We start from the raw sequence: 25,377 nt of genomic DNA, 5'->3' as shown, positions 1-25,377 counted from the left end.
ACTCAGGTGTCCCCAGGGCGTGTCCCTTTCACACCAACGTGTCCCCTGTCCTCAGGGCGTGTCCCTTGCACACTCAGGTGTCCCCAGGGCATGTCCCTTGCACACTCAGGTGTCCCCAGGGCGTGCCCCTTTCACACCAGCGTGTCCCCTGTCCCCAGGGCGTGCCCCTTGCACACGCGTGTGCGCAGGCGTCCCCGCCCTCGCTGTGGTTTCGCGGCCACGGGGAGCAGGAAGCGCCTCGAGCGCGGCCTCCGCCTTCCTGCCACCCCCACGGGGACAGCGCCGGGACCCCCCTGGCGTGGCCCCCGCGCCCCGGCCGTGTCCCCGCGCTGTCCCCGGCCGTGTCCCCGTGTCCCCATGTCCCTGGCGCTCAAGGCCCGGCAGCGGGCGAGGCGCAAGGGCGGCTCCCGGGAGCGCCTCTTCGGCTGCGACCTCCGCGAGCATCTCCAGCGCTCGGGGCAGGACGGTGAGTGCCACCAGCCAGCCCACCCCCCGAGCCCCCCGGGGCCACCAGGGCCACCAGGGCCACCGACGGAAGCGGGGAAGGGGCCCCGGAGGGGACTCGGAGGGGACTTGCGCCACGCGTTGCGTCACCGGGGCTCCAGGAAGCGTCGCGGCCACCGAGGCTCGGCCGGGATTTGGGGGGTTGGAGCTCGTGGGGCTCCAATCTCAGGGGGCCCTGAGGGGTGGGGGGGGGGGGGTCTGTTCCTTGGCTCCATCCTTCGGGATCTGGTGGCCTCATCTCCACAGATTTGGTGGCCTCATCTTCATGGATTTGGTGGCTCCATCCTTTGGGATTTGCAGGCCCTGTTCCTTGGGATTTGGTGGCCTCATCTTCATGGATTTGGTGGCCTCATCCCCATGGATTTGGTGGCCTCATTCCCATGGATTTGGTGGCCTCATCCTCGTGGATTTGGTGGCCTCATCTTCATGGATTTGGTGGCCTTGTTCCTTGGGATTTGGTGGCCTCATCCCCGTGGAGTTGGTGGCTCCATCCTCTGGGATTTGGTGACTTTGTCCTTCTGGGGTTGGTGGCTCCATCCTTTGGAACGTGGTGGCCTCATCCCCATGGATTTGGTGGCCTCATTCTGGCGGTGTTGGTGTCCTCATTTCTGGGGATTTGGTGGCCTAATCCTGTGGGGGTGGTGGCTCCATCCTCTGGGATTTGGTGACTTTGTCCTTCTGGGGTTGGTGGCTCCATCCTTTGGGATTTGGTGGCCTCATTCCCATGGAATCAGTGATCCCAGTGTGGAGTTGGTGGCCCCATCCCTGTGGAATTGGTGGCCCAGGACCAGCACAGGGACCCTGTGGAGACATCCAGGGGGTGTTGGCTGGTGGATCCAGGATCAGCCGGGCTCTGGTGGATCCAGGATCTGTTTGGTTCTGGTGGATCCAGGATCAGCTGGGTTCTGTCAGATCTGGGCTCAGCTGGATACTCTTGGATCTGGGATCAGACTCTGTTGGATCCAGGATCAATTGGGCTCTGGTGGATCCAGGATCAGTCAGACCCTGGTGGATCTGGGACCAGTGAGATCTGGGACCAGTGGGATCCCCTGGGATCTGGGATCAGTGGGATCCCCTGGGACCTGGTATCAGTGGGATCCTGTGTGATCTGGGATCAGTGGGACCCTGTGGGATCTTGGCTCAGTGGGACCCTGTGGGATCTGGGATCAGCGGGACCCTGTGGGATCTGGGATCAGTGGGATCCCACGGGATCTGGGACCAGTGAGATCTGGGATCACTCAGACCCTGCAGGACCCAGGCTCAGTGGGACCCTGTAGGATCTGGGATCAGCGGGATCCCACAGGATCTGGCTCAGTGGGACCCTGTAGGATCTGGGATCAGTGGGACCCTGTGGGATCTGGGATCAGTGGGATCCCATGGGATCTGGGCTCAGTGGGACCCTGTGGGATCTGGGATCAGCGGGATCCCGGGGATCCAACTCACCGGGATCCCCTGGGGTGTCCCGCAGTGCCGCAGGTGCTCCGGAGCTGCACGGAGTTCGTGGAGCAGCACGGGGTGGTCGATGGCATCTACCGCCTGTCCGGGGTGTCCTCCAACACCCAGCGGCTGCGGTCAGAGGGAGCGGCGGCGGGCGGGACCGGCGGGATGGGATCGATGGGATGGGATGGGATCTATGGGATCAGTGGGATGGGATCGATGGGATGGGATCGATGGGATCAGCGGGATGGGATTGATGGGATGGGATTGATGGGATGGGATCAGTGGGATGGGATGGGATCAGTGGGATGGGATGGGATCAGTGGGATGGGATGGGATCGATGGGATCAGCGGGATGGGATTGATGGGATCAGTGGGATGGGATTGATGGGATCGGCGGGATGGGATGGGATCAATGGGATGGGATCGGTGGGATGGGATTGATGGGATCAGTGGGATGGGATTGATGGGATCGGCGGGATGGGATGGGATCAATGGGATGGGATCGGTGGGATGGGATTGATGGGATCAGTGGGATGGGATGGGATGGGATGGGATGGGATGGGATGGGATGGGATGGGATGGGATGGGATGGGATGGGATGGGATGGGATGGGATGGGATGGGATGGGATGGGATGGGATTGATGGGATGGGATTGATGGGATGGGATTGATGGGATGGGATGGGATGGGCTCAGTGGGATCGGTGGGATGGGGATGGAGACCGGAGGATGCCGGGACTGGGAGGGAGGGAGGGAGGGGACAGGAATGGGATGAGAAAAGGTGGAAGCAGGGATGGGACCGGACTCGGGCTGACAGGGATGGGGGGATGGGCCCGTTCCCCCTCCCCCCTTCTCCCATCCCGCTCCAGCCCCTCTTCCCCCGCTCCTTTCCTTCCCTTTTTTCCCTCTTTATTCCTTCTGGGGTTCTCCCTGCCTGTTCTCTTTCACTTTCCCGGTTTCGGGGCAGTTTTCCCCTTCTCTGCTTCTCTCCCTGAGTGCTTTTCTCCCCTGCTCCTGGGGGAACCCAGAATTGCCCAGACCCCGATGCCATATTCCCATATCCCCAATCCCAAACCCCAAACCCCACGCCCCAGGCAGGAGTTCGAGGCGCAGCGCAGCCCAGGCCCAGATCCTGATCCCAAACCCCAAATCCCGATCCCAAACCCCAAACCCCGATCCCAAACCCCATACCCCAAATCCCAAACCCCAAACCCCAATCCCAAACCCCAAACCCCACACCCCAGGCAGGAGTTCGAGGCGCAGTGCAGCCCAGACCCCGATCCCGATCCCAAACCCCGAATCCCAATACCAAACCCCAAATCCCAAACCCCAGGCAGGAGTTCGAGGCGCAGTGCAGCCCAGATCCCGATCCCAAACCCTGATCCCAAACCCCAAATCCCAATCCCAAACCCCAAACCCCAAACCCCACACCCCAGGCAGGAGTTCGAGGCGCAGCGCAGCCCGGACCCCGATCCTGATCCCAAACCCCAAATCCTGATCCCAAACCCCAAATCCCAATCCCAAACCCCAAGCCCCAATCCCAAACCCCAAACCCCACACCCCAGGCAGGAGTTCGAGGCGCAGCACAGCCCGGACCCCGATCCTGATCCCAAGCCCCAAATCCTGATCCCAAACCCCAAACCCTGATCCCAAACCCCAGTCCCAAGCCCCAAATCCCAATCCCAAACCCCAAACCCCAATCCCAAACCCCAAACCCCAAATCCCGATCCCAAACCCCAAATCCCAAACCCCAATCCCACCCCCCAGGCAGGAGTTCGAGGCGCAGCGCAGCCCGGACCTGTCGCGGGACGTTTACCTGCAGGACGTTCACTGCGTCAGCTCCCTGTGCAAGGCCTACTGCCGCGAGCTGCCCAACCCCCTGCTCACCTACCAGCTCTACGACAAGTTCGCCGTGAGTCCCTGTCCCCGAGTGTCCCCGAGTGTCCCCAAATGTCCCCAGAGCGTCCCCGTCACCGCGCCGTCCCCGCAGGACGCCGTGGCCATCCAGATGGAGGAGGCGCGGCTGGTGAAGATCAAGGAGGTGCTCAAGGAGCTGCCGGCGCCGCACTACAGGTGAAGGGGTTGGGGACGTCCCCGCGGCCCCGGCGGTGTCCCCTGGCCCGGGTGGCACCGGCTGAGGTGTCCCCGGTGCCGCAGGACGCTGGAGTTCCTGATGCGGCACCTGCTGCGCATGGCGGCGCACAGCGGGCGCACCAACATGCACGCGCGGAACCTGGCCATCGTCTGGGCCCCCAACCTGCTGCGGTGAGCGTCACCCGGCGCTGTCACCCGGCGCTGGCACCTGGCACTGTCACCTGGTGTTGTCACCCGGTGCTGTCACCCGCTGCTGTCACCTGGTGCTGTCACCTGGTGTTGTCACCCGGTGCTGGCACCCGGTGTTGTCACCCAGTGTTGTCACCCGGTGCTGTCACCCGGAGCTGTCACTTGGTGCTGTCACCCGGTGTTGTCACCTGGTGTTGTCACCCAGTGTTGTCACCCGGTGTCACCCAATGCTGTCACCCGGTGCTGTCACCCGGTGTTGTCACCCAATGTTGTCACCTGGTGCTGTCACCCGGTGTTGTCACCCGGTGCTGTCACCTGGTGTTGTCACCCGGTGCTGTCACCCAATGCTGTCACCCGGTGTTGTCACCCCATGTTGTCACCCGGTGCTGTCACCCAATGCTGTCACCCGGTGTTGTCCCCCGGTGCCGGCACCCGGTGTTGTCACCCTCAGTCCCATCATTGCCACTCTTGTCACCCTCAGACCTGTCACTGCCACCCCTGTCACCCTCAGACCTGTCACTGTCAGTCCCATCACTGCCACTCTTGTCAGCCTCAACTCTGTCACTGCCACCACTGTCACTGTCACCCCTGTCACCCTCAGCCCTGTCACCGTCACCCTCAGTCACCCTCAGACCTGTCACCCTCAGCCTTGTCACCGTCAGCTTTGTCACTCTCAGACCTGTCACTGTCAGTCCCATCACTGCCACTCTTGTCAGCCTCAATTCTGTCACTGCCACCACTGTCACTGTCACCTCTGTCACCCTCAGCCCCATCACCCTCCATCTTGAGGTGTCCCCGCTGTCCCTCACCCCGAAGTGTCCCCGCTGTCCCCTCACCCCGAGGTGTCCCCACTGTCCCCTCTCCCGAAGTGACCTCGCTGTCCCCTCACCCCGGGGTGTCCCCGCTGTCCCCTCACCCCGGGGTGTCCCCGCTGTCCCCGCTGTCCCCTCACCCCGGGGTGTCCCCGCTGTCCCCAGCTCGAGGGACATCGAGGCCTCGGGGTTCAACGGCACGGCGGCGTTCATGGAGGTGCGCGTGCAGTCCATCGTGGTGGAGTTCATCCTCACCCACGTCGAGCAGCTCTTCGGGGACGCGCCGCTCCGAGGTTGGGGACACCGCGGGGATACTGCGGGGACACTGTGGGGACACCGTGGGGACACCCCATTTTTTGGGGTGTCCCAGGTGGGGACAGTCCCCATATCACTCCCTGCTCCCAGGCTGGGGTCCCTGAGGTGACCCTGTCACAGATTTTTGAGGTCTCAGGACACTGAGGCCCCCTCAGGTGACCCTGTCCCGTTTTGGGGTGCCAGGTGGGGACTGTCCCCGTGTCACTTCCTGCTCCCAGGGTGGGGTCCCTGAGGTGACACTCATATTTTGGGGTCCCAGAACCCTGAGGGTCCCTGAGGTGACCCTGTCCCGTTTTGGGGTCTCAGGACACTGAGGGTCCCTGAGGTGACCCTGTCCCGTTTTGGGGTCCCAGAACCCTGAGGGTCCCTTGAGGTGATCCTGTCCCATTTTGGGGAGTCTGGGGGACACTGAGGACCCCTCAGGTGACCCTGTCCCATTTTGGGGTCCCAGGTGGGGACACTGAGGACCCCTCAGGTGACCCTGTCCCATTTTTGGGATCTCAGGACACTGAGGACCCCTGAGGTGACCCTGTCCCGTTTTGGGGTCTCAGGACACTGAGGACCCCTCAGGTGACCCTGTCCCATTTTGGGGTCCCAGGTGGGGACACCGAGGACCCCTCAGGTGACCCTGTCCCGTTTTTGGGGTCTCAGGACACTGAGGACCCCTGAGGTGACCCTGTCACACATTTTTGGGGTCTCAAGACACCGAGGACCCCTCAGGTGACCCTGTCCCGTTTTTGGGGTCTCAGGACACTGAGGACCCCTGAGGTGACCCTGTCCCGTTTTGGGGTCCAGGTGGGGACAGTCCCCGTCGCTCGCTGCTCCTGCCGGGGCCGTCGCCCCCCCTGCACGTCCCGGCCGCGCTCAGCCAGGGTGACGGTCCCCCCCAGATGCGGCCCTACCACACCATCATCGAGCTGGGCGAGCACAGGTACGGCCGCCCACCTGGGCACAGGTGGCACCCCCCGCCCCGCCCCGGGGACCCCCCAAATCCTGGGCCTGCCTCGGCTGGTCCCGGCTCGCTGGGATCCAGGTGTGTGCCAGGTGTGCCCCCCCAGGTGTCCCTCGGGGTGTGTTCAGGTGTGCTCAGATGTCCCTCAGGTGTGCCAAGGTGCCCCCAGGTGCCCCCAGGTGTATCCCAGGTGTATCCCAGGTGTGCCCAGGTGTATCCCAGGTCTATCCGAGGTGCCCCCAGATGTGCCCAGGTGTAGCCCAGGTGCGCCCAGGTGTATCCCAGGTGCCCCCAGGTGTATCCCAGGTGCCCCCCAGATGCGCCCAGGTGTATCCCAGGTGTATCCCAGATGCCCCCAGGCGTGCCCAGGTGCCCCCAGGTGCCCCCAGGTGTGCCCAGGTGTATCTGAGGTGCCCCCAGGTGTATCCCAGGTGCCCCCAGGTGTGCCCAGGTGCCCCCAGGTGCCCCCAGGTGTATCCCAGGTGCCCCCAGGTGCCCCCAGGTGTCCCCACAGGAGCAAGGGCTCCCTCAAGGCCAAGAAGTGGAGATCCATCTTCAACCTGGGCCGCTCCGGGCACGAGGCCAAGCGGAAGCTGGTGAAGGCAGAGGAGAAAGGTGAGAATTGGGGGGATCCCATGGACTGGGGGGGTTGTGTCCCCAAATCCCCCCAAATTCCCCCAAATCCCCCCAAATCCCCTTCTCCCGCCCCATTCCCAGAGAAGTGTGGGAAGGTCACTCTGCGGCCGGCCAAGAGCATGGACTCGCTCAGCTCCGGACCGTCTGGTAGGACCCCGCGGGATTGTCCCTCTGTCCTTCGGGATTGTCCCTCTGTCCTTTGGGATTGTCCCTCTGTCCTTTAGGATTGTCCCTCTGCCCTTTGGGATTGTTCCTCTGTCCTTCGGGATTGTCCCTCTGTCCTTTAGGATTGTCCCTCTGCCCTTCGGGATTGTCCCTCTGCCCTTTGGGATTGTTCCTCTGCCCTTCGGGATTGTCCCTCTGTCCTTCGGGATTGTCCCTCTGTCCCCTCAGGATTGTCCCTCTGTCCCCCGGGATTGTCCCTCTGTCCTTTGGGATTGTCCCTCTGTCCCTCAGGATTGTCCCTCTGTCCCCTCGGGATTGTCCCTCTGTCCCTCGGGATTGTCCCTCTGTCCTTTAGGATTTTCCCTCTGCCCTTTGGGATTGTCCCTCTGTTCTTTGGGATTGTTCCTTTGTCCTTTGGGATTGTTCTTCTGTCCCTTGGGATTGTCCCTCGGGATTGTCCCCCTGTCTTTTGGGATTGTCCTTCTGTCCCTTGGGATTGTACCTCGGGATTGTCCCTCTGTCCTTTGGCATTGTCCTTCTGTCCCTCGGGATTGTCCCTCTATCCCTTGGGATTGTCCCTCGGGATTGTCCCTCTGTCCTTTCGGATTGTCCCTCTGTCCCCATGACATTGTCCCTCTGTCCCTCGGGATCCCCCGGTACCCCCGGATCCCCCGGATCCCCCCGGTACCCCCCGGTACCCCCGGACCCCCCGTACCCCCGGTACCCCCGGGCCCGCTCCGGACTCTCCGCTCCGCAGGCGCGGACGCCGCCCGGCTGCTGCCGAAGCTGTCGGTGAAGCTGCGGCCGCAGCGGCAGCACAGTTCGGACGCGGCCCCCGCGGCCCCGGAGCCGCCCCCGGAGCTGGACGAGAGCCTGGAGGAGTCCCTGGAAGCGGCGGCCGAGAGCAGCACCAAGTCGGAGCCCACCACCCCCAAAGCCCCCCGGGCGGGGCCGGGGCCCTGCGGCCGCTCCCGCGCCGAGAAGTGCGCGGGGCTCCACATCTCGGGCCCCTTCTCGGTCACCGTCCCGTTCCACATCACCTCCAACCTGTCCCGCCTCACCCGCGGGCTCCCGTGCCCCGCGCTGCAACGGGAACACACCCCCGGCAGCCCCCCCGAGCCCGCCCGGGACCCCCGGCCCCGCTCCGGTGAGACCCGCCGGGGGGACACCGGGGGGACACCGGGATCGGGGGGACACCGGGATTTGGGGGAATAGCGGCATTAGGGGGACGCCGGGATCGGGGGGACACCGGGATCGGGGGGACACCGGGACTGGCGGGATCGGGAGAACATCGGGATCGGGGGGACATCGGGATTAGGGAGACCCCGGGATCGGGAGGACAATGGGATCAGGGGGATACCGGTATTAGGGGGAACAGCGGGACCGGGGGAGACACCGGGATTTGGGGGACGCCGGGATCGGGAGCACACCGGGATTAGGGAGACACCGGGATCAGGAGGAACACCAGGATCGGGGAGACACCGGGATCGGGGGATCACCAGGATCGGGAAGAACACCGGGATCGTGAGGACACCGGAATCGGGAGGACACCGGGATCGGGAGCACACCGGGATTAGAGAGACACCGGGATCGAGGGAACACCGGCTCGGGAGGACACCGGGATTAGGGGAACACCGGGATCGGGGGGACCCCGGGATGGAGTGAGGTGCCGGTCCGAGCGCTCCCGGCTCTCCCCGCAGAGGATGCGGAGCAGACCCGGCTCTCCCTGGAGCTCCGCGACTCCTTCGCCTTCCTGGACGGCCCCGAGACGTGGCTGGAGGGCGGCGGGGAACCGGAGGCGGCGGCGCGGAGCCCCGGGACCGGGGATGGGACCCCCGGGACCGGGGATGGGACCTTCGGGACCGGGGATGAGACCTTCGGGACCGGGGATGGGACCCCCGGGATCGAGGATGGGACCCCCAGGACCGAGGAATTGACTACCGGGATCGAGGAATTGACTACCAGGATGGAGAATGGGACCCCCGGGATCGAGGATGGGACCACCGGGATCGAGGATGGGACCTTCGGGATCGAGGATGGGACCTTCGGGATCGAGGATGGGACCTTCGGGATCGGGGAAGGGTTCCCGGCCATGGAGGAGGGGATGGAGAGCGGGTTCATGAACGTGAGCACCCGGCGGCATTCCCGGGATTTGGGACCGGTGGGTGGGGGGAGGAGGGTTTGGGATGGGATGGGATCGATGGGATGGGATGGGATCAATAGAAACGGGTGGGATCAATGGGATTGATGGGATGGGATGAGATCAATGGGATGGGATGATGGGATGGGATGGAATCAATGGGATAGGGTGGGATCAATGGGATGGGATGGGATGGATGGCATGGGAGGGGATCAGTGGGATGGGGTGGGATCAATGGGATTGATGGGATGGGATGGGATTAATGCGATCGATGGGATGGGGTGGGATCAATGGGATGGGATGGGTTCAGTGGGATGGGGTGGGATCAATGCGATCAATGGGATTGATTGAATGGGATCAATGAGATGGGATGGGATTGATGAGATCAATGGGATGGGGTGGGATCAGCAGGATCAATGGGATTGATTGAATGGGATCAGTGGGATGGGGTGGGATCGATGAAATGGGGTGGGATTGATGGGATCAATGGGATGGGGTGGGATCAATGGGATCAATGGGATTGACTGAATGGGGTCAATGAGATGGTATGGGATTGATGAGATCAATGGGATGGGGTGGGATCAGCAGGATCAATGGGATTGATTGAATGGGATCAGTGGGATGGGGTGAGATCAATGGGATGGGGTGGGATCAATGGGATCAATGGGCTGGGACAGACAGGGGGACACACTGACACCTCCCGCGGCCACTCCTGGGGGTCCCAGCCGTGTCCCCCCCCACCCCAGCCAGGTGAGCGCTGGGCGGAGCAGCCGGACAGTTACCTGTCCATCGAGGAGTGCACGGAGCAGGACATGTTCTTCCTGGCCCCCGGCGCCTCCGAGCCCGACTCCGACCCCGACGAAATCTTCCTGAGCGCCCACGACGAGCTCAGCCCACTGGGGACCCCCGAGGGACCCCCGGGCGAGGGGACAGCCCTGGAGACCCTGAAGAACCTGGAGAACCGAGAGATCCCGGAGATCTCAGTGATCCCAGAGACCTCGGAGATCCCCGAGATCCCAAAAGTCCTGGAGATCCCAGAGATCCCCGAGATCCCAAAAGTCCTGGAGACCTCAGAGATCCCAAAAGTCCTGGAGATCCTAGAGACCCCAGAGACCCTAAAAGCCCTGGAGATTCCAGAGATCCCAGAGACCTCAGAAACCTCAGAGATCCCAAAAGTCCTGGAGATCCCAGAGATCCCAGAGACCTCAGAGATCCTAAAACTCATGGAGATCCCAGAGATCCCAAAAGTCCTGGAGACCCCAGAGATCCCAAAAGTCCTGGAGACCCCAGAGATCCCAAAAGTCCTGGAGATCCCAGAGATCCCGAAAGTCCTGGAGACCCCAGAGGTCCCAAAAGTCCTGGAGATCCCAGAGATCCCAGAGACTCCAGAGATCCCAAAAGTCCTGGAGAACCCAGAGATCCCAAAAGTCCTGGAGATCCTAGAGACCCCAGAGACCCCAAACCTCATGGAGATCCCAGAGATCCCAGAGACTCCAGAGATCCCAAAACTCATGGAGATCCCAGAGATCCCAAAAGTCCTGGAGACCCCAAAGACCCCAAAAGTCCTGGAGATCCCAGAAATCCCAGAAGTCCTGGAGATCCCAGAAATCCTGAAAGTCCTGGAGACCCCAGAGATTCTGACCCAAACACCCCCAGAAAAGGATTTAGGGGGGTGTCCTCCAGCCCCGCCCCTGGCAGAGCCTCCCCGGGAGCCCCCCGAGACCCCGGCCCCCGGTTCTGTCACCCCCGGGACCACCCCGGCCCCTGGAGCTCCCCCCAAAAACCTGCAGCTGGCCCAGGACGAGCCCCCCAAAAACCTGGAGCCCCCCAAAAACCTGGAGCTGATTCGGGATGAGCCCCCCAAATTCCCAGAGCTGATCCGGGATGAGCCCCCCAAAATCCCAGAGCTGATTTGGGATGAGCCCCCCAAATCCTTGCAGCCCCCAAAATCCCTGGAGCCGATTTGGGATGAGCCCCCAAGACCCCTGAAGCTGATCCAGGACGAGCCCCCCAGAGTCTCAGAGCCCCCCAAATCCCCGGAGACCCCCAAACCCCCCGGGCTGATCCAGGATGAGCCCCCCAAATCCTGGGACACCCCCAGACCCCTGGAGCTGATCTGGGACGAATCCCCCAAATCCCGGGACCCCTCGGGACCCCCAAATCCCATCTGGGATGGGCGCCCCAAATCGCTCCAGCCGATCCTGGCTGAGCCCCCCAAATCTCGGGACCCCCCGGGACCCCCAAATCCGATCCGGGACGGGCGCCCCAAATCCCTGGGGCCGCTCCCGGCCCCCCCGCGCAGCTCCCGCCGCCCCCTCCCCATTTTGGGGGCGCGGGTGCTGCTGGCCCGGGCCGTGCCCGTGGTGCCCCCCAAACCCCACTTCGCCCACGCCCTCCCGGGACCCCCCCAAATTCCCCCGGGACCCCCCCAGATCCCACCGGGACCCCCCCAAATCCCACCGGGACCCAGCGGGACCCCCCAAATTCCACCAGGACCTCCCCAAATCCCACCGGGACCCCCCCAAATCCCACCGGGACCCACCCAAATTCCCCCGGGACCCCCCCAAATTCCCCCGGGACCCCCCCAGATCCCATCGGGACCCCCCCAGATCCCATCGGGACCCCCCCAGATCCCACCGGGACCCCCCCAGATCCCTCTGGGACCTATCGGGACCCCCCAAATCCCACCGGGACCCCCCCAGATCCCATCGGGACCTCCCCAAATCCCACTGGGACCCAGCGGGACCCCCCAAATCCCACCGGGACCTCCCCAAATCCCATCGGGACCCCCCCAAATCCCTCTGGGACCCCCCGAAATCCCACCGGGACCCCCTCAAATCCCACCAGGACCCCCTCAAATCCCACTGGGACCCATCGGGACCCCCCAAATCCCACTGGGACCTCCCCAAATCCCCCTGGGACCCCCCGAAATCCCTTCGGGTCCCCCTCAAATTCCACCGGGACCCCCCCAGATCCAACCAGGACCCCCCCAAATCCCACTGGGACCCCCCCAAATCCCATCGGGAATCCCTCAGATCCCACCGGGATGCCCCGAAGTCCCCCCGGGACCCCCCGGGACCCTCCCAAATCCCTCTGGGACCCCCCCAAATCCCACCGGGACCCCCCCAAATCCCCCTGGGAGCCCCCCAAGTCCCCTCGGGAGCTGGGGGGGGCGAGCGCTGAGCGCGGGCAGGGCCCCCCCCGAGCAGAGTGCAAATAAATAATGAGAAAATGGTAATTAACTGATAATAATAAAAAGAACAAGGTGGGAATTCCAGTATGAGAGATGCTGGTGGGTTGCTGGTGTTTATTTTTATTATTCATTAAATAATACAAATATTTATTTTATTATTATTATTATTTACATACTGATTACATTCTATACTTTTTATAACTTTTTGGAGTTTTTTTTTCAGAGTTGGGTTGCCAAATCCAACCCAAAATTACCCAAATTTTTTACAATTTTTAATTGAGAGATTAATTATAAGCAATATTATGATATGCAAATATATGCAAATACACAGTTTGAATATCATACAACACAACTACATAATAAATTAAAACATGGACACGTATTGTTAGATAGCTACACAAAAATAATACAAATATAATTTAAAATAATTCCATTTAATAATGAAATGACATCTAATTAACAACTGACCTTTAACGAGGCCAAAAATTGGATTTTTCCGACTCCTGGAGGGAAAATGGCAAAGATCAAACACCAAAAATGGCCTTTTTGAAGGGAAATTCGGACATTTGGGGACATTTGGGGATGTTTGGGGACAAAGGGACACGGAGACATGGGAAATTGGGATGTGGGGACATTGGGGACATTGGGGACACTTGGGATATTTGGGATATTTGGGACACTGGGAAAGGGGGACATGGGGACATTGGGATAGGGAGATTTTGGGATGTGGGGATAGAGGACAGGGGAGATCGGGATATGGGGACATTTGGGGACATTGGGATATGGGGACACTGGGACAGAAGGATGTGGGGACATTTAGGGACATTTGGATATGGGGACATTTGGGGACACTGGGACAGGACAACACGGGGACATTGGGATATGGGAAATTTGGGGACATTGGGGTCTGAGGTCACCTGGGGACACCGGGGCCATTTGGATATGGGGACATGAGATCATATAGGGACACTGGGACAGGGAGATGTGGGGACATGGGGACATTCGGGGACATGGGGACATTTGGATATGTGGACATGAGATCATTTAGGGACTCTGGGACAGGGAGATGTGGGGACACTGGGATATGGGGACATTCGGGGACATGGGGACATTTGGATATGGGGACATGAGATCGTATAGGGACACTGGGACAGGGAGATGTGGGGACACTGGGATATGGGGACATTTGGGGACACCGGGGCCATGGGGACACTGGGACAGGGAGCCATGGGGACACTGGGCCGCGTGGCTGTGGGCACACGGGGACACGGGGCACAGGCCCACGGGGACACGGCCACACCGAGGGGCCGCCGAGGCCCCACGAGCCCCTCCACAAACCCCGGCCTTTGTTTACACCGCCGCCATCTTCGCCTCAACATGGCGGCGCCCAGAGCGGCCTCACCACGGCGGCGCCCCGCCCTCTCCGAGCTCATCCCCCCAAACTCCTCCGGTACCGGCGGGTCGGGCGGGGGTGTCTCACCCACGGGAGCGCCCGGTTTGTCCCCACATCCCCGCCGCTCCCCTCACCGAGCGCCGCCCTCCTCCAACATGGCGCCGCCCTCACCCAAGATGGCGGCGGAAGCGGCGGAAGCGCCTTCGCCGTCTAAGATGGCGCCGCGCGCGCGGCCCCGCGCGCTAAGATGGCGCCCGGCCCTGAGGGCGCCTGTTGCCCGGCCCCAAGATGGCGGCGCGAAGCCGGGCCGGAGCTTCGGCGTGAAGGAGGGGGGAAACTTCCGCCCGCGCCCAAGATGGCGGCGCGGCGGCGCCGTGCGCATGTGCGGGGCCCATGGCGAGACAAGGGGCCGAAGGCGCGCAGGGCCCGAGGCCGAGAGGTACCGGGGGGGGTCCCCGGGGGGCTCCGCTGCGGCGAACCCCACCGGGAACGGGGCACCGCCACCCCGGCACGGCCCCGGCAGCGGCGGGGGGAGCGGCCGCGCCCGCGGGGCCCGCGGGGAGGGGCGGTGGGGGTGGTGGGGGAGGGGAGGGGGCGGCGGGGGTGCGCCCCCCCCTCAGGCGCTGTCACCCCCCGGTGCCGTCCCCTCCCCCCGGGTCGCTGTCACCCCCACTTTGTCGCCGTTTGGTGTCCCCGCCCCGCTGTGGCGGTGGCGCCCCCCCCGTTGTGGACCTCCCCCCCACCCCCATCCCCCTCCCCACTTTGTCACCCCTTTAGTGTCGCCTCCCCCCCTCTGTCCCCCCTCCCCGTGTGTGTGTCCTCGTTCTGTCGCTGTCACCCCTCACTTTGTCACCCCCCGCTTCCGTGTCCGACCCCTCCCCCCGTGTCACCCCCCACCCCCACTTGGTGTCACCCCCCCCCCCTTGGTGTCACCCCCTTTGTGTGTCCCCACTCTGTCACCCCCTTCCTGTCCCCCCCAGCTCTGCCACTGTCACCCCCCTCTGGTTTTGTGTCCCCCTCCCCACCCTGTGTCCCACCCTGGCTGTGTCACTGTCACCCCCCAAAGTGTCCCCCCCCCCCCCCGGTTCTTGTCCCTCTGTGTGTGTCACTGTCACCCCCTCATCCGTGTCCCCCGTCTGTCACCCCCCCCGAGTGACCCCCAACTTGTCACCCCCCCGCTGCCCCCCCATTTCCCCCATCCCGGGGGAGGTGACAAGGGACAGGTGACACTGGGGACACTGAGGGGGGGCGGTTATGGCCACCTTGGGGTGACCCCAAAGTGTCACCCTGGGGGAGCTGGTGGCTTTGGGGACGTGGGCAGTGAGGGGACACCTGGAGGTGTGGCTGTGGTCACAGGTGGTGGCCAGTGGTCACTTGTGGTGGCCAACACTGGTGGCTGGTCACAGTGGCCACTGTCCCATCATGGTGGCCACTGTCCTGTCACAGTGCCAGTGTCCCATGGTGGTGACCAGTGAGTGGTCACAGGGGTCATTGTCCTGCTGTGGTGGCCCGTGTCCCATGGTGGTGGCCAGTGTCTGGTCAGAGTGGCAGGTGTCCCCTCCCGATGTCCCCTCCTGGTGTCCCCTCCTGGTGTCCCCATCCCGGTGTCCATCCCAGTGTCCCCTCCTGGTGTCCCCATCCCAGTGTCCCATCCCAGTCCTGTCTCCATGTCCCAGTTCCTGTCCCCATCCCTCACCTCCTGTGACCCCGTGTCCCTGTCCTGTCCCTGAACCCTCTGTGTCCCTGTCCCCATGTCCCCATCCCTGTGTCATTGTCCCTTGTCCCTGTCCCCATGTCCCTATCCCTGTCCCCATCCCTGTGTCCCTGTCCCCATGTCCCTGTCCTGTCCCTGACCCTGGTGTCCCTTGTCCCTGTCCCCATGTCCCTGTCCCTGTATCCCCATCCCTGTCACTGTCCCTGTGTCCCTGTCCTGTCCCTGTCCCCATGTCCCTGTCCCCATCTGTGTGACCCCGTGCTGTCCCCACCCCTGTCCCTATCCTGTCCCTGGCCCCACTGTCCCTATATCTCAGTGTCCCCATGTCCCCATGTCCCTGACCCTGCTGTCCCTTACCCCAATGTCCCCTGTGTCCCACTGTCCCCGTGTCCTGGTGTCCTTGACCCCACTGTCCCCATGTCCCCGACCCCACTGTCCCCATATCCCCACTGTCCCCATGATGTCCCCATGATGTCCCCATGCTGTCCCCATGTCCCCATGATGTCCCCATGCTGTCCCCGTGTCCCCATGATGTCCCCATGCTGTCCCCATGATGTCCCCATGCTGTCCCCGTGTCCCCATGATGTCCCCATGCTGTCCCCGTGTCCCCCAGGGCTCTGAAGGCCGCGTGGCTGCTCCGCTCCCGCCCCACTGATGCCCGAGGGAGCCGAGCCATGAAGGGGTGAGTGGCACCCCAAAACTCACCTGGGACCCCCAAAACTCACCTGGGATCCCAAAACTCATCTGGGACCCCCAAAACTCACCTGGGACCCCCAAAAAACTCACCTGGGATCCCAGAAAACTCACCTGGGATCCCAAAACTCACCTGGGACCCCCAAAATTCACCTGGGACCTCCAAAACCTGCAGTAGGACCCCAAACTCTGCTCTAGGAACCCCTCAAGATGATCTCGGACCCCCCCAAAATGGTCCCAGCACCCCCCAGATCTGACCCAGGACCCCAAAACTTTAACCTGGCACCCCCCAAAACTCCCTGGGACACCCAGAACTGCCCCAAGATCCCCCCCCAGATCTGATCTGGGACCCCAAAATGGCCCCAAAACCCCCAAAACTGCCCCATGGGTGGGACACACGGGGGGTGGGACATTTGGGGGAGTCCCAGATTTGGGGTTTGGGGGTTTTGGGGGGCTCAGGGACCCCCCCCTCACTGTTTTGTTCTCCCCCCAGGCAGCAAAAAGCAGCCGAGACCGAGGAGGGGACGGTGCAGATCCAGGAAGGTGAGGGGGGACCCCAAAACTGGGGTTTTTGGGTGGGATTTGGGGTTTTTTGAGGGGATTTGAGGAGATTTTGGGGGGAGTTGAGGAGATTTTGGGGTCTTTGGGGTGGGGAGGATTGGGGAGGTTTTGTGTCACCCCCACCCCCAGTGTGGAGTGCCCCCTCCCCAATTTAGGGTGCCCCCCATCCCGTGTCCCTTCCAAGTTTGGGGTTCCCTCTCCCCAATTTGGGGTGCCCCTAATTTGGGTTCTCCCCTAATTTGGTTTCTCCCCTAATTTGGGTTCTCCGGTAATTTGGGTTCCCCTAATTTGGGGTTCCCCTAATTTGGGTTTCCCCTAATTTGGGGCACCACTAATTTGGGGCCCCCCTAATTTGGGGCCCCCTAATTTGGGGTTCTCCTAATTTGGGGTTCCCTAATTTGGGGTTCCCTAATTTGGGGTGCCCCCAGGCTCGGTGGCCACAGGTGAGGACCCCACCAGCGTGGCCATCGCCAGCATCCAATCGGCCGCCACCTTCCCCGACCCCGGCGTCAAGTATGTGTTCAGGACCGAGGGTGGCGGCACGCAGGTACGCACCTGGCACACCTGGGCACACCTGGGCACACCTGGGAACACCTGGGATACACCTGGGATACACCTGGGCACACCTGGGATACACCTGGGAACACCTGGGATACACCTGGGATACACCTGGGATACACCTGGGCACACCTGGGAACACCTGGGATACACCTGGGATACACCTGGGATACACCTGGGCACACCTGGGCACACCTGGGATACACATGGATACACCTGGGCACACCTGGGATACACCTGGGCACACCTGGGATACAGCTGGGATACAGCTGGGGGGGCTTTGAGGCACCTGGGATACACATGGATACACCTGGAGTACACCTGGGCACACCTGGAGTACACCTGGGATACACCTGGGGACACGTGGGGGCACCTGGGGGGGGCTGAGATACACCTGGACACACCTGGGGGCACCTGGGATACAGCTGGGATATACCTGGGTACACCTGGGCACACCTGGACACACCTGGAGTACACCTGGGGGCACTTGGGATACACCTGGGATACACCTGGGCACACCTGGACACACCTGGAGTAGACCTGGGGGCACCTGGGATACACTTGGGCACACCTGGGATACACCTGGGGGCACCTGGGGGGGGGCTGAGATACACCTGGGCACACCTGGACACACCTGGGATACACCTGGGATACACCTGGGCACACCTGGAGTGCACCTGGAGTACACCTGAGCACATCTGGGATACATCTGGGCACACCTGGATATACCCAGGGGGGCTTGGGCACACCTGGTAGGGCTTGGATACACCTGTGATACACCTGGGCACACCTGGATACACCTGGGCACACCTGGGGTACACCTGGGTATGCATGGGGGGGCTTGGACACACCTGGGGAGGCACCTGTGCTGATCTCGGGGGGCACCAGGTCACTGGTGGGCTTTGGTTCCACACCAAGGGCAGGTGTGGCACACCTGGGGACACCTGGGGGACACAGTGGGGTGGCTCCGGGGAGGTTTCTGTGTCACACCTGTGTGAGGTGCCACACCTGTGCCAAGTGATCCAGGTGGGGACAGTGGGGGTTTGGGGGGTCTGTGTGTCACACCTGAGTGTCCCACCTGTGCCAGGTGATCCCGGTGGTGACAGTGGGGGTTTGGGGGGTCTGTGTGTCACACCTGAGTGTCCCACCTGTGCCAGGTGATCCAGGTGGTGACAGTGGGAGTTTGGGGGGTCTGTGTGTCACACCTGTCCGCTGTCCCACCTGTGCCAGGTGATGTACCGGGTGATCCAGGTGGCCGACGGGCAGCTGGACGCGCAGACCGAGGGCACCAGCGCCATCAGCGGCTACCCGGCCACGCAGTCCATGACACAGGTGCGTCACCTGGCCACACCCACTGCCACACCCCCCCCTTGGCACCTGTGCCCCACCCAGTCCACGGCCCAGGTGTGGTGGGGCCACACCCCCCGTGTCTCCTGTGCCCTGCCACGCCCATTGCCACACCCTCTGCCACACCCTGGGCCTCACCTGTGCCCCAGGTGTGTCACAGGGCCGCACCCCCCTCTGGTCCTCACCTGCGTCACTTGTGCCCCACCCTGGTGGTCACCCAGGTGTGTCGTGGGGAAGGGTGACACCTGTGTCCCACCTGTCCCTTGCCTATCTCACACCTGTGTGTCACCTGTCCCACCTGTCCCACACCTGTCCCACACCTGTCCCACACCTGTCCCACGCCTATCTCCCTGTCTGCGTGTCCCTCACCTGTCCCGTGTCCCTTACCTGTCCCTCACCTGTCCCACCTGTCCCTGTGTCTGTCACCTGTCGCACCTGTCCCCCTGTCCCTTACCTGTTCCATGTCCCTCACCTGTCCCATGTCCCTCACCTGTCCCTGTGTCCCTCACCTGTCCCGTGTCCCTCACCTGTCCCTCACCTGTCCCTCACCTGTCCCACCTGTCCCATGTCCCTCACCTGTCCCTGTGTCCCTCACCTGTCCCGTGTCCCTCACCTGTCCCTCACCTGTCCCTCACCTGTCCCACCTGTCCCATGTCCCTCACCTATCCCTCACCTGTCTCACCTGTCTCACCTGTCCCTCACCTGTCCCTCACCTGTCCCCGTTCACCTGTCCCACCTGTCCCATGTCCCTCACCTGTCCCCAATGTCCCTCACCTGTCCCTCACCTGTCCCGTGTCCCTCACCTGTCCCTCACCTGTCCCTCACGTGTCCCTCACCTGTTCCTCACCTGTCGCTCACCTGTCCTGTGTCCCTCACCTGTCCCTCACCTGTCTCCCCTGTCTCACCTGTCCCTCACCTGTCCCACCTGTCCCTCACCAGTCCCTCACCTGACTCACCTGTCCCACCTGTCCCATGTCCCTTACCTGTCCCTCACCTGTCCCTCACCTGTCCCTCCCCTGTCTCACCTGTCCCACCTGTCCTGTGTCCCTCACCTGTCCCTCACCTGTCCCACCTGTCCCACCTGTCCCGTGTCCCTCACCTGTCCCCGTGTCCCTCACCTGTCCCTCACCTGTCCCTCACCTGTCTCACCTGTCCCACCTGTCCCATGTCCCTCACCTGTCTCTCCCCTGTCTCACCTGTCCCACCTGTCCCATGTCCCTCACCTGTTGCTCACCTGTCCCACCTGTCCCACCTGTCTCCCCCGTGTGCAGGCGGTGATCCAGGGCGCGTTCACGAGCGAGGAGGCGGTGGAGACGGAGGCGGCGCCCACCGAGGCGCACTACACCTACTTCCCCGCCGCGGGCGTGGCCGACGGCGCCGCCGCCACCGCCGCCACCGCCGCCACCGCCGTCGTCACCACCCAGAGCTCCGAGGCGCTGCTCGGCCAGCCCACGCCCACAGGTGAGGGGCTGCGGGCACCTGGGGTACCTGGGTGGGCTTAGAACTCACCTGGGTGGGTTTGGGACTCACCTGGATGGGTTTAGAGCTCATCTGGATGGGTCTGGGGGCACCTGGGTGGATTTGGGGGCACCTGGATTGGTTTGGGGGCACCTGGGTGGGTTTGGGACTCACCTGGATGGGTTTGGGACTCACCTGGATGGGTTTGGGGGCACCTAGATGGGTTTGGGGGCACCTGGATGGGTTTAGAACTCACCTGGATGGGTTTGGGATTATCTGGGTTGGAATGAGCTCACCTGGATGGGTTTGGGGGCACCTGGATGGGTTTGGGACTCACCTGGATGGGTCTGGGGGCACCTGGATGGGTCTGGGGGCACCTCGATGGGTTTGGGATTATCTGGGTTGGAATGAGCTCACCTGGATGGGTCTGGGGGCACCTGGGTGGGTCTGGGGACACCTGGGTGGGCTTAGAACTCACCTGGATGGGTTTAGGACTCACCTGGATGGGTTTGGGACTCATCTGGATGGGTTTGGGGGCACCTGGATGGGTCTGGGGGCACCTGGATGGGTTTGGGGGCACCTGGGTGGGCTTAGAACTCACCTGGATGGGTTTGGGACTCACCTGGATGGGTCTGGGGGCACCTGGATTGGTTTGCGGTCATCGAGATTGGGTTGGGACTCACTTGGGTGGATGCCTTTGGGGTCTCACCTGTGGGTTTTTGGGTCTCACCTGTGGGGTTTTGGCTCCAGGGCAGTTTTTCGTGATGATGTCACCGCAGGAGGTGCTCCCGGGGGGGGCCCAGCGCTCCATCGCCCCCCGCGCACACCCCTACTCCCCGTGAGTACCTGGGCACACCTGGGGCACAGCTGGGATGCACCCAGACACACCTGGGGCACACCTGGGTACACCTGGGATACACCTGGAGAGACCCGGGCACACCTGGGGCACACCTGGAGAGACCCGGGCACACCTGGGACACACCCAAACACACCTGGGACACACCTGGGCACACCCAAACACACCTGGGCACACCTGTGACACACCCAGACACATCTGGGACACACCTGGGGCACACCCAAACACACCTGGGACACACCTGGGGCACACCTGTGCCCACTGTGCCCCTCCCCAGGAAGTCGGAGGCTCCCCGAGCCACGCGGGACGAGAAGCGCCGGGCACAGCACAACGAAGGTACCGGGGGGGGATCCCGATCCCAAAGGGTCACCCCGATCCCAAAGGGTCACCCCGATCCCAAAGGGTCACCCTGGGGGCCACCCTGATTCCCACGGGCCACCCCAATTCCCTGTTCCCAATCCCTCATTCCCACTGGGAATCGCCATTCCCATTCTCCGTTGCCATTCCCTGTTCCCATTCCCATTCCCAATCCCGTTCCCCGTTCCCAATTCCGTTGGCAATCCTCATTCCCATTCCCAATCCCCATTCCCAATCCTGTTCCAAATCCTATTCCCTGTTCCCATCCCATTCCCTGTTCCCAATCCCGTTCCAATCCAATTCCCATTCCCAATCCCCTTCCCAATCCCATTCCCATTCCCCGTTCCTGATCCCAATCCTGCTCCCAACCCCATTATCAATCCCATTCCCGATCCCATTCCCATTCCCAATCCTGTTCCTGTTCCCATTCCCGATCCCGATTCCGTTCCTGTTCTCGATCCCGTTCTCGATCCCGTTCCTGTTCGTGATCCTGTTCCCATTCCCAATCCAAATCCCGTTCCCAATGCCATTCCCGATCCCAATCCCGATCCCGTTCCCATTCCCAATCCCGTTCCCATTCCCAATGCCATTCCCGTTCCCAATTCCGTTCCCATTCCCGATCCCAATCCCGATCCCGTTCCCGAGCAGTGGAGCGCCGGCGCCGGGACAAGATCAACAACTGGATCGTGCAGCTGTCCAAGATCATCCCAGACTGCTCCATGGAGAACACCAAGTCCGGACAGGTCTGGGATTGGGGTTTGGAGTGTGGGATTTGGGGTTTGGATTTGGATTTGGGGTGTGGGATTTGGGATTTGGGGTGCAGGATTTGGGATTTGGGGTTTGGGGCGTGGGGTTTGGGATTTGGAATTTGGGGTTGGAGTTTGGGTTTGGGGTTTGGATTTGGGGTTTGGGGCGTGGGGTTTGGGGTTTGTGGTGTGGGATTGGGGGTTTGGGGTGTGGGATTGGGGGTTTGGGATTTGGGGTGTGGGATTGGGGGTTTGGATTTGGGGTTTGGGTTTGGGATTTGTATTTGGGGTTTGGGTTTGGGGTTTGGGGTGTGGGATTTGGGGTTTGGGGTGTGGGGTTTGGGGTTTGTGGTTTGGGTCTGGATTTGGGGTTTGTATTTGGGGTTTAGGGTGTGGGATTTGAGGTTTGGATTTAGGGTTTGGGTGTGGGGTTTGGGGTTTGGGATTTGGGTTTGGGGTTTGGGTTTGGGGTTTGTATTTGGGGTTTGGCTGTGGGGTTTGGGTTCGGGTTTGCATTTGGGGTTTGGGTTTGGGGTTTGGGTTTGGGTGTGGGGTTTGGGTTTGGGGTTTGGGTTTGGGGTTTGTGGTGTGGGATTTGGGGTTTGTGGTTTGGGTTTGTATTTGGGGTTTGGCTGTGGGATTTGAGGTTTGGATTTAGGGTTTGGTATTTGGGTTTGTATTTGGGGTTTGGCTGTGGGGTTTGGGTGTGCATTTGGGGTCTGGCGGTGACCGCGGCTGCCCCGCAGAGCAAGGGCGGGATCCTGTCCAAGGCCTGCGACTACATCCAGGAGCTGCGGCAGAGCAACCTGCGGCTGAGCGAGGAGCTGCAGGGCCTGGACCAGCTGCAGATGGACAACGAGGTCCTGCGGCAGCAGGTGGGCTGGGAACGGGATTTGGGTCATTGGGATTGGGGTCATTGGGGTCATTGGGGTGGGATTGGGGTCATGGGAATGGGATTGGGATCAATGGGACCAGCTGCAGATGGACAACGAGGTCCTGCGGCAGCAGGTGGGCTGGGAACGGGATTGGGGTCATTGGGATTGGGGTCATTGGGGTGGGATTGGGGTCATGGAAATGGGATTGGGGTCATTGGGGTGGGATTGGGGTCATGGAAATGGGATTGGGGTCATTGGGGTGGGATTGGGATCAATGGGGTGGGATTGGGGTCATTGGGGTCATTGGGGTGGGATTGGGGTCATTGGGGTGGGATTGGGGTCATTGGGGTCATTGGGGTGGGATTGGGGTCATTGGGGTGGGATTGGGGTCATTGGGATTGGGGTCATTGGGGTGGGATTGGGGTCATTGGGGTCATTGGGGTGGGATTGGGGTCATTGGGGTCATTGGGGTGGGATTGGGGTCATGGGAATGGGATTGGGGTCATTGGGATTGGGGTCATTGGGGTGGGATTGGGGTCATTGGGGTGGGATCGGGGTCAATGGGATCAATGGGATTGGATTGGGGTCATTGGGATGGGACTGGGATCAATGGGATTGGGGTCAATGGGATCAATGGGATTGGGGTCAATGGGATCAATGGGATTGGGATCAATGGGATCAATGGGATTGGGGTCATTGGGATGGGATTGGGGTCAGTGGGATCAATGGGATGGGATTGGGGTCATTGGGATCAGTGGGATCAATGGGATTGGGGTCAATGGGATGGGATTGGGGTCAACGGGATCAATGGGATTGGGGTCGATGGGATTGGGATCAATGGGATCAATGGGATCAATGGGATTGGGGTCAATGGGATCAATGGGATTTGGGTCAATGGGATGGGATTGGGGTCAATGGGATCAATGGGATCAATGGGATTGGGGTCAATGGGATCAATGGGATCAATGTGATTGGGGTCAATGGGATCAATGGGATTGGGGTCATTGGGATGGGATTGGGTTCAATGGGATCAATGGGATTTGGGTCAGTGGGATCAATGGGATTGGGGTCAATGGGATCAATGGGATCAATGGGATTGGGGTCAATGTGATCAATGGGATCAATGGGATTGGGGTCAATGGGATCGGGCCCGGACCAGCTGCAGATGGACATCGAGGTGCTGCCCAGCAGGTGGGACTGGGGGCACTGGGAGGGACTGGGGGGATATTTTGGGGTGCAGGGGGCTATTTTGGGGTCACTGGGGGATATTTTTGGGGTGTCTGACCCCCCAAAATCCAGGTGGAGGAGCTGAAGAACAAGAACCTGCTGCTGCGGGCGCAGCTGCGCCAGCACGGGCTGGAGATCGTCATCAAGAACGACAGCCACTGACCCCAAAAACCCCAAACGCACCCCAAAACCCACCCCCGCACCCCAAAAACCCCAAACGCACCCCAAAACCCACCCCCGCACCCCAAAAACCCCAAACGCACCCCAAAACGCAACCCCAAAACCTCCAAACCCACCCCCTGCACCCCAAACCTCCCTCCTGGGACCCCAAAATCTGCACCCCAAAACCCCCCCCGGGACCCCGAAATCTGCACCCCAAAATTCGCACCCCAAAACCCCCCCGGGATCCCAAAATCTGCACCCCAAAACCGCCCCGGGACCCCCCAAAAAAACCCCAAAGCCCCCCCGGCAGCCCCTCCCCCCCAAATCATGTAACTCGTCCCCCAAATCCCCCCAAAATTCCCCCAAATCCCCCCAAAATTCCCCCCCCACGCTCTCGGCCCGGTGGGCGCCGCCCCCTCCCCTCCCCCCACAATTTTGGGACCCCCCCCCAAAAAAATTTGGGGCCCTTCCCCCAAAAAAATTTGGGATTTGGGGTCGCCCCTCCCCCCCCGCGGCCCCCCCAGAGGGGTTTTGGGGTTTGGGGGGGGGAAAAGGGGATTTTTGGGGGGGTTTGGGGTATTTGGGACCCTCACGCCCCCTCCCCCTTTTTTGCCCCTCCCCCCCCTTTTTGCCCCTCCCCCCCGCGGGGTTTTGGGATTTTTTTTTTTTTTTTAACTCTGGGAATTACGGAAAAAACAAAACAAAAAAAAAACCCTAAAAAGGTAAAAAAAATTCCAGGGAAAAAAAAAAGAAAAAAAAAAAAAAAGAAATAAAAAACAGCGATTTGGATTTTTTTAGGTCCTCCAGGTTCTTCCCGGAGCCCAAAGGGACCCCAAAACCCCCAAAGGGACCCCAAAATTCCCTTGAAACCCCCTAAAGGGCCCCAAAATTCCCCTAAAACCCCTAAAAGGGCCCCAAAATCCTCCTGAATTCCCTCAAGGACCCCAAAATTCCCCTAAAACCCCAAAGAGACCCCAAAACCACCAAAGGG

General features: G+C 61.7%; 2 protein-coding genes across 2 annotated transcripts; both read left to right on the top strand.

The window, feature by feature from the left end:
* The first annotated feature begins 90 nt into the window (after window positions 1-90).
* On the top strand, window positions 91-12,719 carry ARHGAP30 (Rho GTPase activating protein 30). The gene is made up of 13 exons (XM_072918361.1): window positions 91-466; window positions 1,973-2,075; window positions 3,711-3,855; window positions 3,934-4,016; window positions 4,101-4,208; window positions 5,204-5,331; window positions 6,149-6,284; window positions 6,820-6,920; window positions 7,023-7,129; window positions 7,830-8,253; window positions 8,807-9,231; window positions 9,993-11,636; window positions 12,663-12,719. Exons 1-13 carry the CDS (start codon window positions 91-93, stop codon window positions 12,717-12,719), a joined length of 3,837 nt encoding a protein of 1,278 aa, XP_072774462.1.
* A 1,422-nt stretch (window positions 12,720-14,141) lies between these two features.
* Window positions 14,142-25,175, top strand: USF1 (upstream transcription factor 1). Its single transcript, XM_072918450.1, has 11 exons — window positions 14,142-14,271; window positions 16,160-16,228; window positions 16,733-16,782; window positions 17,229-17,347; window positions 18,589-18,690; window positions 19,977-20,166; window positions 20,914-21,001; window positions 21,297-21,355; window positions 22,025-22,119; window positions 22,869-22,997; window positions 24,297-25,175. The coding sequence occupies exons 1-11, from the start codon at window positions 14,213-14,215 to the stop codon at window positions 24,384-24,386; spliced, it is 1,050 nt and encodes a 349-aa protein (XP_072774551.1). The 5' UTR covers window positions 14,142-14,212; the 3' UTR covers window positions 24,387-25,175.
* Window positions 25,176-25,377: the final 202 nt, after the last annotated feature.

This window comes from Taeniopygia guttata, chromosome 25, assembly GCF_048771995.1.
Source record: "Taeniopygia guttata chromosome 25, bTaeGut7.mat, whole genome shotgun sequence".
Classification (NCBI taxonomy): Eukaryota; Metazoa; Chordata; class Aves; order Passeriformes; family Estrildidae; genus Taeniopygia; species Taeniopygia guttata.
The sequence above is the reverse complement of the archived record's forward strand: the minus strand, read 5'-3'. Positions and strand labels throughout refer to the sequence as shown.

Excerpts from the sequence above, each read along its gene's own strand:
- USF1 (XM_072918450.1), top strand. The coding sequence starts at position 14,213 with ATGTGCGGGGCCCATGGCGAGACAAGGGGCCGAAGGCGCGCAGGGCCC. Across the intron at positions 14,272-16,159 it reads GCAGGGCCCGAGGCCGAGAG|GGCTCTGAAGGCCGCGTGGC; the intron begins GTACCGGGGGGG and ends CGTGTCCCCCAG. Across the intron at positions 16,783-17,228 it reads GACGGTGCAGATCCAGGAAG|GCTCGGTGGCCACAGGTGAG; the intron begins GTGAGGGGGGAC and ends GGGTGCCCCCAG.
- ARHGAP30 (XM_072918361.1), top strand. The coding sequence starts at position 91 with ATGTCCCTTGCACACTCAGGTGTCCCCAGGGCGTGCCCCTTTCACACC. Across the intron at positions 3,856-3,933 it reads AGCTCTACGACAAGTTCGCC|GACGCCGTGGCCATCCAGAT; the intron begins GTGAGTCCCTGT and ends CCGTCCCCGCAG. Across the intron at positions 6,921-7,022 it reads GGTGAAGGCAGAGGAGAAAG|AGAAGTGTGGGAAGGTCACT; the intron begins GTGAGAATTGGG and ends CCCCATTCCCAG.